Consider the following 17328-nt stretch of genomic DNA (forward strand, 5'->3'; position numbering starts at 1 on the left):
GATCCGAAGCCCCACACACATCATTTTTTTATTTTATATTTATTATCTATTTTTAAAAAGGGCAAGTAGAGAGAAGTGTAACTCCAAATCCAAATCGAGCGCTCTTCATCTTCAACGGTCCCCTTTTCTTCAAAACGGATACATCACTCTCTCTCTCATCAATTCAAACTTCAAATTTTTTCCACGAAAATCCCACTTTCTCACTCACTCTCATTTTCTCGGGAAAATCCACTCGTTCCTTTTCTCACCACCGGCGAAACGAAACCCTAGCACCGGTTCATCCACCCATTCCCTCCGTTGTTCAGGTCAGTGTTCTCAGTACTCACATCTCTCATCTCGCTCCTCGAAATCTGAGCCATCCAAATCCCTAAAATGGGAAATTGAAGCCACTTTCCAAATCCAAACTCGTTCAATTTAGTTTCTGTGTCATGCTTGTCAGATTCCATTTTCGTCGTCGTGAAGATCGGTTACTCTATTTCTCGCTGATGAACTCGCCCCCATTTTGAAATCTGAATTACTTAGCTACTTCCAGTTTCTTCTAGCTGGGATTCATAAACTGTTTCTCTAAATTAGATTAATTAACAGAACAAAACAATGCTCAAATTTGAGTTCTAATTGAATTTCTGTTCAATTAATCTTCAATTTCTATGTTTCAGACGATGGGTTTTAGGAAATTCATGTTGCAGGTCTAGAACTAGCAGTGATAAATGTGTGTGTTTTAGGGTTCTGAGGTATTTGTTGTATAAAGAGAACAGTAGAGTGTGTACATTTGGGAATTTTCATTGTCTGCAAATTTTGCTTTTGGACCTAAGTTAAATTCATATGCTTTTTCTATATTGGCACCTCTTAGATTGAGTCCTGTTTGATTTTATAGTGATTATTTTTCGGCCGCAAGGTGTTTTGTTAGTTTCTATTTCTATGATAAGTAAATCGAATTAGAAAGATGGTTTCTATCATTATACATGCTTTGCTTGCTTTGATCTTTCTAATTTTGGAGACAATGTTTCTGGCAGGTACAAGTACTCCAAAATGTCTAAACCTCAAGGTGATCCCCTTTCGCAAGCTGAAACAACATGTGGGACGCTTCTGTATGAACTTCAGGTATTCATTAAATTTTGCTGCAATTATCTTTCCTGCATCCCCCCTGCCAGCTGATGATCCCCTTTTGCAAGCTGAAATTGAATCTGTGTGAATCTCTCATTGTTTCCCTCAACTGATTAGATAATATGGGATGAAGTTGGAGAGTCTGATGCTGACAGAGACAGAATGCTTTATGAGCTTGAACAAGAGTGTCTAGAAGTCTACAGACGGAAGGTAGATGTGGCAAATCGGTCTAGAGCTCAATTAAGGCAGGCAATTGCTGATTGCGAGGCAGAACTTGCAGCTATCTGTTCAGCAATGGGAGAGCGACCTGTACATATTAGGCAGGTTAGATATTTTAAGAATTGCTATAACCTGCTTATTGTTGTTTTAGGGTGTGTCTATGTATCAATGAATGGGGTGGAAAATGGATTTTTATAACAAGATGGATCACCACCCTAAGTTGACATTAAATTTCCGTTTTCTTGTGTGTTTTCTGCCAAGATAACAAGTTGACCAGTTAAACTACTAATAAGATTGCACCCCCTGTCTTTCTCATTTTTCTAGGCTGATCAAAATGCTGGAAGCCTGAAAGAAGAGCATGCAAGAATTCTTCCACAGTTGGACGAGATGCGAAAAATGAAGTCTGAGCGTAGAAATCAATTTATTGAAGTTCAAGAGCAGATTCAAAGTCTCTCGATTGAGATTTATGGTCCCATAGAGTATATTCCTGCTACTGTAGATGAAACAGATTTATCCTTGAGAAAACTTGAAGAATTGCACAGACAACTGAATGCACTTCAAACTGAGAAGGTCAATATACTTCCATGTCTTTTTTATTGATGATCAACATACATAATTTCTTTCTTGTGCTACGTTAGTATTACTAATTACTAATTATGCTCTTGTCTTGTTATCATGCAGAGTAACCGCCTAAAGAAGGTCCAGGAGCACCAGTACACTTTAAGTTCTCTTTGTTCAGTGCTTGGTTTGGACTTTAAGCAGACAATCAGTGGAATCCATCCCAGTTTAGGAGACTTAGAAGGATCTAAGAGTGTAAGCAATGATACAATACAGAAATTGGCTGTTGCTGTGCAAGAACTGCGGGAAGTTAAATTACAGAGAATGCAGAAGGTAAAGAATGTTTTAACAATAAGTTCTGATTAATGATTTAGTTTTCTTTCCTCTGGTTAATGGTTTAAATAACTTATGGTCGGCAGCTCCAAGATCTTGCTACAACAATGTTGGAGCTCTGGAACTTGATGGATACCCCAGTTGAAGAGCAACAAATGTTTCAGAATGTTACCTGTAATATTGCTGCTTCAGAGCATGAAATAACTGAACCAAACTCCTTGTCCCTGGACTTCATCAATTGTGTGAGTTATAAGTTTATTGAATATAAGGATTATAGTTCATGGTTTAATTTGGTTCATAATCGATCGCTAAAAAAATAATAATGGCATGCAGGCTGAGGCGGAAGTATCTAGGTTAGAAGAGTTCAAATCGAGCAAAATGAAAGAGCTTGTATTGAAGAAGAGAACAGAGCTAGAGGAGATTTGTCGAAAGACTCATTTGGTTCCAGAAGTAGATGGTGCAATTGAATATGTTTTTGAAGCTATAGAATCTGGTAACTTCTATTTTTTATAGTAAGGTATTTCTGGACATGATTGCAATTTTTTTTTTGCAAACTTCAAAGTCTACTTCTTTCTTCTTGATGTAGGATCTGTGGACCCTGCATGTGTGCTTGAACAAATTGAACTTCAGATAGCGCAAGTCAAAGAGGAAGCTTTTGGCCGAAAAGAAATACTTGAGAAGGTTGAGAAATGGTTAGGAGCATGTGATGAAGAGTCTTGGCTTGAGGAGTACAACAGGGTTAGTTAGTTGAATCCTCCTTCAACGTTGCCAGTTTGACTCCTTTTTTTCATAATCATGATTACAATTTAATAAATTTACTGCTAATTTTGTTTATCTTTCAGGATGACAATAGATACAATGCTGGGAGAGGTGCTCATCTTACTCTCAAGCGAGCTGAGAAAGCTCGTGCCTTGGTCAACAAAATTCCAGGTATTTGTAGTTCTTAATCATTACCCGTCTTATGGCTCTATGATGTAATACATCAAACTGAATGAAGAACCCTGCATGTAAAGGTGTCAATTTGGATATGAAATGATAGTTCTCAATATTCTGACTTTGTTTGTGAGTTCCAAAAGCAATTCTAGAGTAATGAACACTAGTTAATCTCTTGATTGATACGACTTTTCGACATTCAACCTCATTTCTCTTCCAAGCCATCTGGTTGTGCTTCAATCATAAAACTTTTCTTTTTTTTTTCTTCTCTGTCAGTGTGTGTGTATGATTCTAATATGTCTCTCTTTTTGTATATAGCAATGGTTGATGCTTTGACTTCAAAAACTATAACATGGGAAAAGGAAAAAGGCATTGAGTTCATGTATGATGGTGTAAGTACTCCCTGATATGCCTGCCATAATCTTGAGCCATAATGATTTCTTGATTTTTATTTTTATTATTTGCCTAGAGGATTGGATTACTTATTAGTGTCTTTTAGTTGCTCAAGTAAATCTGCTTCAAACTGATTTCGTCTGTGTTTGGCTTTTTAGATTCGTCTACTGTCCATGCTTGATGAGTACAATATATTACGTGAGGAGAAAGAGCAAGAACGCCGTAGGCAGCGGGTATGGTCCTCTGCATTTAAATACGCACCTCAATTAAATTATGAAGTTATACATCCAATTATTGTCTCTGAGATTGGGTTTTGAAATCTAGGCAACATTTTATTGATCTGTGTATCATTCAAACAAATAGATGTTTTGTAAATATTACTTTTTTGTTTCAGGACTTAAAGAAACTTCAGGGACAAATGATAGCGGAACAGGAGGCACTATATGGGTCAAAACCAAGCCCTTCAAAGCCCCAGAGTGTGAAAAAGGGATCTAGGATGTCAACCGGAGGTGCAGCTAGTAGGAGAGTCTCCTTTGGAGGAGCAATGCTTCAAACTCCAAAACCCGATTCAAAAACTGCTAATTCACGTGCCATGAGAAAGACTGACAAAGCACACCAATTTGAGGATGATGGCATTTCATGTTTATCAGCAGGTGGGGTTTATTAATACTTTACTTATCACCTCCTTTAAATAAATACTTTAGGGGTTTTCTTGCTTCATATAGTTTAACAATGATCAGAAAAAAATATTGTTGGCAAAATCATATTTTCGTTTCTTTTCCTTCGTTTTTTGTTTTTCCTTTCATCCTTTGAGGAAACAGGTGATTGTTTCAGATTCTTTTTTCAGTCTGTAAATTTACTTCTCAAAATAGATCAGCCTCAATTATTTTTGGGGGACCTATTTATGTTTTTCTTTGTTTTAGTAAATGATGCTCCTTAACAATGTCCCAACCACTCTTCTGGGTGATGGCTCCTTTGTTTGATTTTGTGCAGAACCAATGATTTGCTAAGCTTTTCTATTGTTTCATATTGAAGTAGGAAGTGAAAAGCCACATCTCAGCAGCTCAGCTGATAGAAATATCAATTTCTTCCATTGCTCTTTTATTTATTTATTTATGTTAGTGTGTATCACTAAATTGCAGAAACAGTCAATATGATGTATATAACCCATACAAAGACATTTTCATGCATGCATTTACAACTCTTCTGAGTTTTTTCCTCTCACTATGTTAACAGCTAGAAGAGGGTTAGATATTGCTGGGGTTCCTATGAAGAAGCACTCATTTGGTGCTGGAAGTTCTCATGGTATAGAATCTCCTATGACAAGACAACCCTTTTCGCCCATCACTTCTAATGTATCTGCAAAGGGGAGTACAGAAAATGCCGCAAATGAATTGAATTTACAGAGTGGGAAGATGCAGAAAACAATGCCACTTAACAGTGTGCCATTCACTAGTCCCTCTAAGACAGTTACTGTGGTAGATGAAGAGAACAAGACTCCAAAGGCAATGCCTATTCCTGTCCCTGCAACACCTTCGACGGTGTCAGCTCCAATGAATATGGCCATGACTCCAAAGACAATGCCTATTCCTGTCCCTGCAACACCTTCAACGGTATCGGTACCAATGAGTATGGCCATGACTCCAGTTCCTTCAACTGTTTTAATGAACAAGGCCCCACCTCCCTTGTCAGTTCAAGAGATTGAGTATTCCTTCGAGGAAAGAAGGCTCAGTTATATGCTAGCATGATTATATCTTGTCTGGTTTTCATTTTACTTGTTACCACCATAAGTCAATTGTAATTGGCTGTCTAATGGTGTACATTATGAGAAGTGAACGTAGATTAGGTTATGAACAAATTTACTGAGGAGGTTTTGCAGTGTAATGCGATTTATAGCATTTTGGATCAACTTATTATTTCTCAGAATCAATTCTGACACCTAGAAGCTACTGATGCTTCTCTCCATAATTGATTCTAGCTTTAGAATCAAGGCTTAATCCTCAAATTAGTCTCTATCTTTGTCTCGTCATCTGAACTAGGTCCCTCACCGGAAAATTTTTAGTAAAAGGTCCTCTTATATGTAAAACGTCTGGAGCAAGACCTCGCCGGAGCCCGGAGCTCCGGCGAATGATGAAATGGCATGCTGAGTGGATTAATGATGCTTATGTGGAATTTAAATTATTTTACACTTGGATAATTAAAATTAAATTAAAATTATTGATTTAAAAAAATCCAAAATTCAAAAACTAATCCAGAATCTAATTCAACCCTAAATCCAAAACACGTTCTTCCATCTATGCCTTCTTCATCCTTCTGCCTTCTTCATCTATCTCCTTCACGAAACCCTTATGGCTTCTTCATCTTTCTCCTTCACCAAAATCCGCACAATCGCCTAAGATGGGAAAGAAATAGAGCGAGGAAAACCCAGATTGGGAGGAAAAGTGCGAGAGAAAGGGAGAGAGATTGACGTTCTGGTTGCAGGTCGGGGTTGGGGGTGGAGGTTTCGGTTGCAGGTGGTGGTGGAGTTGAGATTCCAGTTGCAGGTAAGGGTTGGGTTTTGGTTGAGGGTAGGGGTGGGGGTTAGAGGTGGTGGTGAGGTTTTCATGGGTCCTTTGTTGATGAAGAAGAAGAAGATGAAGTGATGAATTTCTGGGTTCAATCAACTTATAAAAAGGATTCGTTGAGGGGCTATGATTTCTGGGTTCAATCAGTTTCTGGGTTCATTCAATTTCTGGTTAGGCTGATACCATATCCCCAATTGTTATGTCCTCTGCAACTACTTGATGCTTGGTAGAAATTAAAAAGCTTATGCCCATAACCCACTTTGCCTAGTTCCTCTCCCATTAATTCAATCCCAACTAACACTCCAATATCACCGCCTAGACCCCAACGTGCCAACAATTTCAACCTCCCACCAATTCACTTGAACCTTCATCCAATTTTTCTGATTTTCTAGATTTTGGGGTTTTATTTTGTGGGTTGGATGCTGTTTTGGAAAAGATAAATTTGTGGGTAAATTTTCTGAGTTTGGGGGAGGGGCTGATCTTGATTTTGGGGTTGGTTGTTTGTTCAAGAACATGAAGAATGTGAGGAAGATGATTGGTTTTTCTGAGTTCAAATTTGGTTGAGGAAAAAAAATTCTGGGTTAAAAATATGAAAAGAAGAACATTGATGATACTCATTAATTTTTGTGTGTTTATTTAGGATTTGATATTTCTTTTTTTTTTTTTTTTTGAAAGTAGGATTTGATATTTCTGAAATTACGAATTACGGATTTTTTAATTAATAATTTTAATTTAATTTAATTAATAATTAAGTATGTGTCATTCAAATTTAATTAAAAATGATGTGGATAAAGCCACATCAGCATTTACCTGCCACTCAGCTCACTCGTCGGAGTTCCGGGCTCCGGCGAGGACTTGCTCCAAACGCTTTACATATAAGAGGACCTTTTACTAAAAAAATTCCGACGAGGGACTTAGTTCAGACGGCGAGACAAAGACAGAGACCAATTTGAGGATTAAGCCTAGAATCAAATACTTAAGTATTTCCAAACATGCTTGTAGTTTTCTTTATAACTCTCTGATTGTTTCTGGAAAAATGGTGTTGTTGCATAGAGATTTTCAGTATTTTGAATTCATCAAGAGATTTAGCAGAATCTTTGCCTTTCATTATTGTAGTTTCCTGCATTTTCTTTGAAATTTCAATGGGAGACTTGATTTTCCGCTTTTATCATCGAAATTATTTATTATTATTTTTGGTTATGAAATTGTTTTTTATTGACATCAATGTTGATTCTATGATCATCAAAAATACATGTTTTGCTGCTGGTAATTGATTTACTTCACTTAAGCAGGATTATCTCAGACAGGAATACATGAAATTTGTCAATGATCATGATATATACCTCATTTAATTTATGGTGAAAATGTAAATGAAATTGGAGCTTGGTTTGTTTAGATTGAAAAAATTACTAAGTTAAAGGGCACACTGCCACCCAGTGTTAGCCTTACCCGTGATTGAAGAAGATATGGAGAATAGATTTTGAGCATCATAATTCATTTATAAATTGAAAATTATATCATGGCTTGCCGATTCTCATCACAAATTTTCTGCAAAACATGATATTGTCTCAATGTCTCTATTTTCCTATTGTTTTTTCCTGATAAAAAGAGGAAAGTGGGTTCCACAAAACGGTCCTTTTGATCAAAGAAGTCGTGAACAATTAGGAGAAAGGGGAAGAAAGAGATGAAGAACCTTAATAATGAGATTTTGTGATCTAATTCAATTCATTACCTTGAAAGCAATATTTGTCAATATAATCATAATAGTGTGCTCTTTAAATTTATTGGAAAAGTCTTTGGAGTTGGGATTAGTGGTTAGAATATGTTAAAGCATGTTAGGATAAATAACACAATAAATCCTTTGGAATTTGGATTACAAATACACCTTTGGTTTTAAAAAACAAAAAACTACTCAAGTGGAGGATTATCCAAAACAAAAAAGGTCACACCTTAACTCTCCTCCAATCCTAGCTAAATAATTCACCGTTTCATTGGCCACTCCTAAAAATATGTTGTATGCAAAATGCAAATGGTCCAATTCCGAGACAAAAATTGATGAATCTTGAAAAACTCATCCCATAACACATGAGATTTGTACCTATCAACCACCAAAGTCTTCACTATTTTAAGGCAATTTTGATTCACGAAGAGCATGTTTTACATATTTACAAATACTAATTACATACTTTTTCTATTATATTTAAATTAAAAATTTACTTTTGAAGTGATAAAAAATTATTGAGGTAAAGAGTTGAATATAAATTGAATTCTGAACTAAATTCATAATTAAACTCATAATTTTAAGATAAATTTTGCATATTTAACCTTACTTCCATAATAGTAACACCATGTTTAGATATCAATCGGTTGAACTCATAAAATATATTTTTATTTTTTTATTTTCACCGCAAAATAGCCAATGCAACCAAAAAGATAATTTGAGGGTACTTTTCCAACTTTTAATCAAACACGCGTAATTTAGGAATTCAAATTTTCTTAAATGTAAACCTTCTCAAGTTTTTTAAGTTGAAATGTTGTGTTTATATTTCTTATGAGATTATTAAATATGTGGTATTCTTTTATATATTTTTAAAAATAGATATACACAATATTTCACTTATTATTTTTAATTCACTCAGCCTGCAATTTCCATAGATGATTTGAACTGGTGGTCCTTGGTATCTAGCTTACATACAGTAAGTACAGTAGTACACATCACAGATATGAAGATATAGAGATGACATATTATGAACATCATAAATAAATGAACTGAACAAACATATCATGGATCTCATGTCACAACTCAACCCAATTTTCTGAGAACATGACATATTACTGTCTCTTTCTTCCTCTTTTCTTTTTGTGATAAAAAGGGTGAGTTTCAGGACATGGTCCTTTAAGTCAACAGAACCCGTGAACAAGGAGGAGAAAAGGGGGAGAAAGAGAAGAAGAACAACTGAGAGAAGAAGATGCGTTTACAGTGGCAATTGCAGTAGATTCACCAAACCAAGAGGGGCATTTCAAACTTCAATTTTTCTGTCCTTTTAAATTCATGCATTTGAGTTTTCTTAGTCAACTTTAATTTAATTTAACTGAAAAGACAAAGAACTTGTCAGTAGTTGGGAAAATGTAATGGTTCTTATCTTAACTTTACAGCTTTGAATAATTTTTTAAAACAAAAACTTTAATTAAATAAATGCCAGTTTTCCATTAAAATAATGCCAATTTCTTTCCTTTTCAAAAATGGTACACATTTTTATATTGCATTCAAATTAAGTATCTGCATTCACAGCCATTTATTAAATCACCTTTATTAAATTTCCAAGACGGACGTGAACCATTTTCTTAACCAAATTTTATACTTTCAAATTTACAATTAAAATATTAATTCATAATTAAATTCCCAATATTTAATTACTTTATTTTAATATTTATTTATTTTCCCAAATTTTTTTTATCGACTTTATTTATTTACTCCAACCTTTTCCTGCAAAACCCTAAATTCACATACCACTCAGGAGAATTTCCAAACCACAGTTTGTATTTTTCTCCATTATTCCATAATTTTTTCCTGTAATTTCCATGTTAATTTCAAAGCTTTTTGTGTTCTCTTCAATGGTGTTGATTTCAGCTTGTTGAGCTGCAATTTTCTTGGAGACCAAAGCTCAACTGCTTCAATCTCACTTCTGGGTCTCCTTGTTTATACAAAAAGTTTCTATTTTTGAGGTTTCTGTGTTGCTGTAAATTTTTCAAAAACTCTAGATTTTTCTGAATTTTTTGAGTGATTGGGTGTGAAAACGTTTGAATCTTGAATGGGAAGGGTTTAAGCGAAGTTTCAAGGTTTTGGGGTGTCTTAGTTTTCTTTGATTTGCTCAAAAATGGAGGAAAGAGAAAATTTTGGTGGTGGTGGTCATGGAGTGGTGCGTGATGAGGCTCCAGGGAGCTTCCACGTGGCTCCGAGGATTGAGAACAACTTGGATTTTTCCCGGGCTATGGTGCCGGCGGCGACGCCGGCGGTGACGGAGAAGAAGAAGAGGGGGAGGCCAAGGAAGTATGGACCTGATGGCAGGGCAATACCAGGTGCAGCAGCTGCAGCTGCAGCAACGCCTCTTTCTCCGATGCCGATTTCGTCTTCGATTCCGTTGACCGGAGATTTCTCTGCCTGGAAGAGGGGTAGAGGGAGACCTGTTGAATCTATTAAGAAGTCATTCAAGTTGGATTTTGAAAGTCCAGGTCCTCCAGCTGCACCAGGACCAGGTATTATATATTGTTCTTTGATGTTCTGAATTTCCACTCTGAAATGAAATTAAAGAAACCCTTTAATCTAAGTTTAAGTTACTACCTTGTTTGTTTTTTATTGTTTAGTTGTTTACTGTTACAATTGTTGCTAAGATATTGTTTCTACTGTTACATTTGGAGGTTCTGAGAAATGATTGTAGGAGGAGTCTTAATAAATGAGTGAATCCTTATTGGCTCTTGTCATTTAGCTCTTCAATGGAGGAATGGATATCATAACTCATAAGTCATTTTTTTTATTGTTAATTATTTGCTTTAGGTTCTAATTGATCTGGTTAGTTATCTTCTCTGATCTATGTTTTTAGTTTTTGGGATTTAATTTTTGCTTTTGTGATAGTTTATATTTTTGAATGAGGGGAGGGGGGAGGGGGGGTGGACCCTTAACTCAGATTCCTTTTCAGATCTTAATACAAATTGTGAGGTGGATGAGGATATTTTGTGGTTGACAGTGAGGTTGGTTTTTATTTTCGGATAGTATGTATTGGTGGTACCTGTTTATTTTCCTTTATGAGAAGAGGATAAGGGTTGCATTACCTGACCAAGTAAACAATTAGAGTAAATGAAGGACCAGCTTACTCATAATTTTGTTAGCTGGTTCGCTACGCTTGGACTGGTCTAAACTCTAAATTACTAATTATTATTAACAGTTTAGTAACTTCCATGTGGATATTGGCTATATCTGAAAAATGGGTTGCAAAATAGGAGTTTTGGTCTGAAATATTTCCAAAAATTTGAACTTGTCCATTGAGTATCTGAAGAGTAGCTTCTTAGAATGGTAGTGACTTATGCCCATTAATATATCAGTCAAATGTAATGAAAATATTGTTTAAAGTTCATGGAGTAACTTTTTGTCTCCTATAGGTATGTTTGGATGGAGAGTGTAAGGGAAGGTTTTAGGGGGACCTTCCTCTGCGTGGAAGTTTTATGAAAAGAGACAGGGAATGTGGTATTTTCATGGGATCATTTAAAACACTCCCTTATTTTTCTTTTTTTTTTACCTTCTTTTGTTTTGAGCATTAAATACTGTCCTGATTTTGGAGGATTTATAGACGTTAAAAAATAGAAAGAAGACAAAAATTCACTCAATCCGTCGTTCTCTTCATGTTCCTTTCTTGTTTTTTTTATTGGGGGGCGAGGATGTTCTATATGGGCACAATATCTTTCCGCATGATGAACTTGCTGACTTCTACATCTAAATAAGATCTGGGTTCCTGTATTGTTTATGAGGTTTGGCGCTCTGTCTTTTAATGTTCCGAAGGAGGTCTTGAGGGCCATTACGTAAGTGGATTATTTTTGGACATGATTATTGATTACTGAAGCAGAGTAGATCTCATGTATCTTGTGTCGGTCCTGAATAATTATGATCTCTGCCATATTATGACATAGCAGATGCTTAGAATTTTATTAACAACATAGAAGACCAGATTCTTTGTTGACTTGACTAATGACATAGTTGAACGAGGGTTATGGTGAATCTGAAATTTGGTTTATAATAGGGTGGCTAATTCTCTTCCATGTAATGTTATGATTCATGAGATTGAATTAGCTGTCCAATTAAATATATGAATGAAGTGGAGTTAAGGCTAAAAAATTCTGCTCATAGAATGCATCTTCGTTCGTGCTTCAAGTTAAATGCTTCATTTGTTGTGTATGTCGAAAATAACACCTTTTGGTCAACATTACTTATTTCTCCAAATTTACTTTGTCCTTTAAAAAGTGGATCTAACCAAATGATACATGAGCTTGTTTAATTTGATTTCATGGATTGCTTTTACATGATGAACTGATTTATCTATTTATTTACTTTTTCTTGTTTGGAACCTGATATTCTGAACTTGCTTTAATGCTGTCTTTTATTTCTTGTCTTTCCCCATCCATTCCATATCTCCATATAATGTATTATATATAGGTGAGGGAATCGCATACTCTATTGGAGGCAATTTCACAGCACATGTGCTTACAGTTAATTCTGGCGAGGTATTTCTTCGTTTCCTTTTAGGTCTATATCCTGAAGTTAATTAGATTATATACTTAATAGTTTTCTCCAACCATTGTGTATGAATGCCATATACAGCAGAAATGCAAATGCCATTCATATTGCTTTCACTTGATGCCATTTTCATATAAATAAAATTTCGTGATGAAGCGAAATAAAACGAACTGAAAACTCTCTTATCTTCAAGATATAAGTAAGTTCACAACATTTGTATGCTAACAGTAACATGTAATATTGTCTTTACAGGTCATCATCCAAAAAAAATCTTATTGCCTTTACACGCACTAACAAAACACGTAATTTTCCATACAGTTAAATTATTTGTTTGCTTACTAATGATGTATGAGGGTATCCAATTAGATAAAATTATTTAATTCTAGAGTCTAGAAATAATAGTTACATAATTTGCTGAACTATTTAAGGAATGCCTGGCTGTTTAAAAAAAATGCTGTCCCAACACCCAAGGCTGTGAGCGTCGTTTATTGGTTCCATTGAATTTAAGAATAAGTGAAATAAGTTGAACTTTTAAATTTTAGTGAATTCAGAAGTACATCTATGTAATGTATAATTTATCCATAAATTATGAAAAGAAACATTAGCATATTAACTTTGGTATACTGATGAAGATGTACTGTTATTTACAATATGAAATATTGATGCACTGATGTGACATAGCCCTACTTGTATTTTACTGTTGCATGGATCATATCTAGTGGTTGTGTTCAGTGACCTTATTGAAGTAACCTTTTGGTCTACATTGTTCTTCAATTTAATTACTGGTGTGCAGAGTGTTTGTTCGTATTTGTGAATTTTTTATGGCCTATCTCAGGATATTACTATGAAGATTATGTCCTTCTCTCAACAAGGAGCACGTGCTATATGCATTCTCTCTGCAACTGGCACAATTTCAAATGTTACACTTCGTCAACCAAGTTCTTCTGGGGGTACTTTAACATATGAGGTGAGTTCAATCTTATGTCATCTGCATGAATAGAAAATGAGTTCATTCATTTGTTTCTTTATGAGATAATATTTAATTATTTATATAACATGCAGTCAATTGGATAATCCATTATATAATCTTCTTTGTTTATACACAGCCTAGTCTATATTGTATATATGTATTAGTGTTTGGTATCAAATTCTCATTTTTTATTTTAATGTTCCCCAAGGGAAATCCTTATAAACATTATGGATAGAAAAGCATAGTGTTCATGTTTCCATTCTTTTTTCTTGTCTCAAACACTTAGGAATTTGGACCTCATTTTTTGCTTCAACAACTAATGTCTCTTTATTAAAACTTTCCTTGCTTTTGGTTGGAATCAGAGATTTGAAACAGCGAATTCACTGACTTCCTCAACAAGATAACTCATCCTTCTTTGTCATCAACTCACTTAACTTCACAATGAATTGATTTTACACATATGGTCCTTATCGTATAGATCAAATATATTCATTCTTACTAGTTACCAAAAAAAAAATTCATTCACACTTGCTTGCTGCTTTTACAGGGAAGATTTGAGATTCTTTCCTTGTCTGGCTCCTTTATGCCAACCGATAATGGAATTACAAAAAGTAGATCTGGTGGGATGAGCGTCTCTTTGGCGGGGCCAGATGGTCGAGTAATGGGTGGTGGGCTAGCTGGTCTGCTGATAGCAGCTGGTCCTGTGCAGGTAATCCTCATGCTATAGAAGAGGATGTTTGATTAAATAAAATCAAGAACCTTATGAAATTTCTAATCTATGGTGTTCTAACCTTTGTATAAGGAAACAATACAATATATGCACATTAGCACAAATGCTGGTTGTTCAAATAATAGTAGGCAAAATAGGGGTTATGACTTTAAGCGGGAAGGGGAGGTGTTAATTGTAAATATGCATATAAGTTCATATACATTTATATAAAATAGCATAAATAACAAAAAAAACCTTGTGCGATTAATTTTACGATTATGCCATGTTTAAGCCAGAAATCGATTACACATGCAATTTTCATTGCTCAGTGCACCATTAATAGCATAATCTCACCATTAATAGAAACACACTCACACACTCTCTTCATGTGGTTAATTTTTGCAAAAGTCAACAACATTTTTAATAAGTGAGGGGAAATACATTGACTATTTTGAAAATTGACCAATCATAAAGAGTGTGTGAGTGTGTTGGTAGAACTCCTGATGGTTCAAAATATTCCCATAACCATAACACGGGTTTTAATCTGTTAAGTTTGAAGATTAGATGACAAAACTCTTGGATAGACCATGTGTAATATTAATTCTATATGAACTACCCCATGAAAATAAGAATAAAAGCTGAAAAACATTCGATAAAGAACCACATTACATGTATGAAATGAAGTGCTTTTCAGTAGGCGCTCTGCTCACTATCTTGTGCATCAGGTTGTTGTGGGGAGTTTTCTTCCTGGCCACCATCTGGAGCATAAAGCCAAGAAGCACAGGGTGGAGCATGTATCAACTATTCCCACCACTACACATGCTCCTCATATGTCTAATGAGGAAATAAAAGTAAGTTTTGGTGGATTTAAGCCTATCATGACACCTGCTGCATTTCAAGAAGAGAACAATGCTTCTTTTAACAACAATGCTCAACACTCTAGGAACTCATCTGCTGATGATAAAGATGATCCTTTACCTGAAAAGGAGTCTAAGATAAACCAATCAAATGCTTAGACAGCAGCATCATGCTGAACATGTTCCACTGTGAATTATTTGGTATTCTGCAGAGTCAACCTCATTTGGGCTCACTCACTGATGCTGACATTAACTTATCAACACAAACTCTTATGGTCAGATGAGTGTCACACAATGGTTTTGATTCAAAGTTCACTATTTAGTGCTAGATGTTAGTTGGGAAATCTGGTTGTTAGGGTTTCTATGTGTCAGTTGATGTATCCCTGTAATGTTTACTCATTGTTGTAGCAGTTAGATGTAGGATATATGTTTGTGCCACTTTTTTTCTCCCTTGATTACATTCTATATGGATATTGTAAGTGTGAGTGGATGTGAGTGCTTCTGATATGTAACTTAACAGTTTATAATTATTTGTTGTGAAAGAAGAAACTGCATATTAGTCTCTTAAGCTTAGTTTCTTGTTACTATGACTTTTTGCTATATGTTTATGGTCCTTTGTCAAAAGAAGGGGTGAGAAGATAGTTCAAGGACTAGTTTATTGAAGATTTTATGTGATGATTATTAAGTTGAAAAATGGTGTCTAGTTTGGGGATGCTATCAATGGTTATTGTTATGTTTTCATTGATGACCTTCACGTTGAAGTGTTTTCTATCTACTATGGTTTATATATTGCCGTTTCAACTCGTCCAATGCATTGGCTCTTTTGTAAACAATTTTCATGACGACAATTGCAAAGTTATTAGGAAGTCTTGAGAGACAAGTGAGCAAAATTAAATTAAGTAAACTACCTGCCTGAAAAAGTTAGGTGAATTACAACAATGTTGTTTAGTCTTGCCAATATGTTGAAGGTAAAAGACTTAGATAATGGAGGAAGATGAAATTACAAGTTGAGAAAATTTCAAATAAAAAGGAGCGATAATTTCAAATAAAATTACAAAATCATGTCAATAACTTATTGAGTTTGTAACTATAGTTGGTAACCATGGGTAAAATACACTAAAATAAAAATACACTCGATTCTCCAAGTTTGCTACAAAAGCACTTAACCCATTTTTATTTAAAAAATATATTTCACTCCACTTGTTAATCACACTTAACTTAAAAAAAAAAAACCACACTCTACCCCTGATTAAGGTTGCCCTAAGCTCTCAACCTGCAGTATACGTTACATAATTTCCATTGTGCCCTGTTTTGCTTTTAAAAAACATAGAAAAAACGTGAGACCGTGTCATGTTTTGCTTTAAAAAAATAGAAAAAAATGTGAGAGCAGCTCTAATTTCTCTATTCGATTTTAGATTAGATGTAATTCACTTTAATGCTTAATACATTTGTTATTTATAAAAAAGTAAAAGTTTTAATTTATAATTTTAAAAATTCATCAACTTGTGATTAATAATTCAAATTGAAATAAAATTTATATTAATTTTAATATATGAGAAACTTAAAAGTTTTAACATTATTTGTAAATATGAAATATTATTAACTACTAATTAATAAAAAATATTTTTATTGATGTAAAGGTCAAGTCAATTAAAAAAAGGTCAAGTCAATTAAACTTATTATTATTTTTATTTAAATCTTTTCCTCAAGTTGTGATTGGTAATTAACATTTAAATTACATTATAATGACTTGACAAGCTATTGAATTTTTAAATTTAAGATATTGAATTTTTTTACAATTAGTAATTAATATAATGAATAATTTTTATTAATGATTGATTAATAATTTTATTGGTGTGAGTCAATTTTACTTTTACTTTACTTATTCTTATCATTATTATTCTTATATTTTTTTCAAGCTGTGAATAATAATTAAATTTGCGCCTCCGAGGTGGTCGATGATGCTGGGAAATAACGGTTTGGAGGCTGGCTCTTATTAATAATGTGAAGTAGAAGAAGAAGCAGCAAACACAGTCATTCTTCCCCCTTTCTCTTTCAAGTTCAAGGATCTCTTGAGCCGGTTCTCTTAGATTGATCTTGAAGGAAATCAAGATAATGATGGTGAAGGTTGCATTCAATGTCCATGTGCCATGAGCTTGGAAATGGTGGAGACAGTGAAGATTATGCAGAATCTCCTTTTTCATAAACAAGATGTTGAAATTGAAGATCTAGCGGATGCTGTGTATATTTATAATTCTAATTAGTTACCCCAGAAAAAAAAAAGAATGTATGGTGAATGCACTCAATGTAGCCGGAATTAGCAGTCCAATATTGTTGAAGACGACCAAGAAGAATGAGGCACTGTGTTTGTTTCTGCTATTGTTTTCTTTTGTGTTTCAAAA

The 17328-nt window shown here is 34.5% G+C and overlaps 2 protein-coding genes across 2 annotated transcripts; both read left to right on the forward strand.

Moving 5' to 3' along the window:
- Nucleotides 1-87: 87 nt before the first annotated feature.
- LOC130718766 (65-kDa microtubule-associated protein 3) lies at nucleotides 88-5449 on the forward strand. The gene is made up of 13 exons (XM_057569390.1): nucleotides 88-305; nucleotides 1014-1101; nucleotides 1222-1428; nucleotides 1648-1893; nucleotides 2005-2214; nucleotides 2301-2456; nucleotides 2548-2707; nucleotides 2801-2952; nucleotides 3057-3144; nucleotides 3466-3539; nucleotides 3699-3773; nucleotides 3935-4193; nucleotides 4777-5449. Exons 2-13 carry the CDS (start codon nucleotides 1030-1032, stop codon nucleotides 5286-5288), a joined length of 2211 nt encoding a protein of 736 aa, XP_057425373.1. The 5' UTR covers nucleotides 88-305; nucleotides 1014-1029; the 3' UTR covers nucleotides 5289-5449.
- A 4138-nt stretch (nucleotides 5450-9587) lies between these two features.
- LOC130717600 (AT-hook motif nuclear-localized protein 6-like) lies at nucleotides 9588-15494 on the forward strand. The gene is made up of 5 exons (XM_057567897.1): nucleotides 9588-10361; nucleotides 12310-12377; nucleotides 13226-13357; nucleotides 13908-14069; nucleotides 14795-15494. Exons 1-5 carry the CDS (start codon nucleotides 9983-9985, stop codon nucleotides 15083-15085), a joined length of 1032 nt encoding a protein of 343 aa, XP_057423880.1. The 5' UTR covers nucleotides 9588-9982; the 3' UTR covers nucleotides 15086-15494.
- The last annotated feature ends 1834 nt before the right edge of the window (nucleotides 15495-17328 follow it).

The sequence above is a fragment of the Lotus japonicus genome, chromosome 5 (genome assembly GCF_012489685.1).
Source record: "Lotus japonicus ecotype B-129 chromosome 5, LjGifu_v1.2".
Lineage (NCBI taxonomy): Eukaryota > Viridiplantae > Streptophyta > Magnoliopsida > Fabales > Fabaceae > Lotus > Lotus japonicus.

Bases quoted from the DNA above. Each gene is read 5' to 3' on its own strand.
- LOC130717600 (XM_057567897.1), top strand. From the start codon at position 9,983: ATGGAGGAAAGAGAAAATTTTGGTGGTGGTGGTCATGGAGTGGTGCGT. The intron at 10,362-12,309 runs GTATTATATATT...TATTATATATAG, and splicing joins TCCAGCTGCACCAGGACCAG to GTGAGGGAATCGCATACTCT. The intron at 13,358-13,907 runs GTGAGTTCAATC...CTGCTTTTACAG, and splicing joins GGGGTACTTTAACATATGAG to GGAAGATTTGAGATTCTTTC.
- LOC130718766 (XM_057569390.1), top strand. From the start codon at position 1,030: ATGTCTAAACCTCAAGGTGATCCCCTTTCGCAAGCTGAAACAACATGT. The intron at 3,540-3,698 runs GTAAGTACTCCC...TTGGCTTTTTAG, and splicing joins TTGAGTTCATGTATGATGGT to ATTCGTCTACTGTCCATGCT. The intron at 4,194-4,776 runs GTGGGGTTTATT...CTATGTTAACAG, and splicing joins CATTTCATGTTTATCAGCAG to CTAGAAGAGGGTTAGATATT.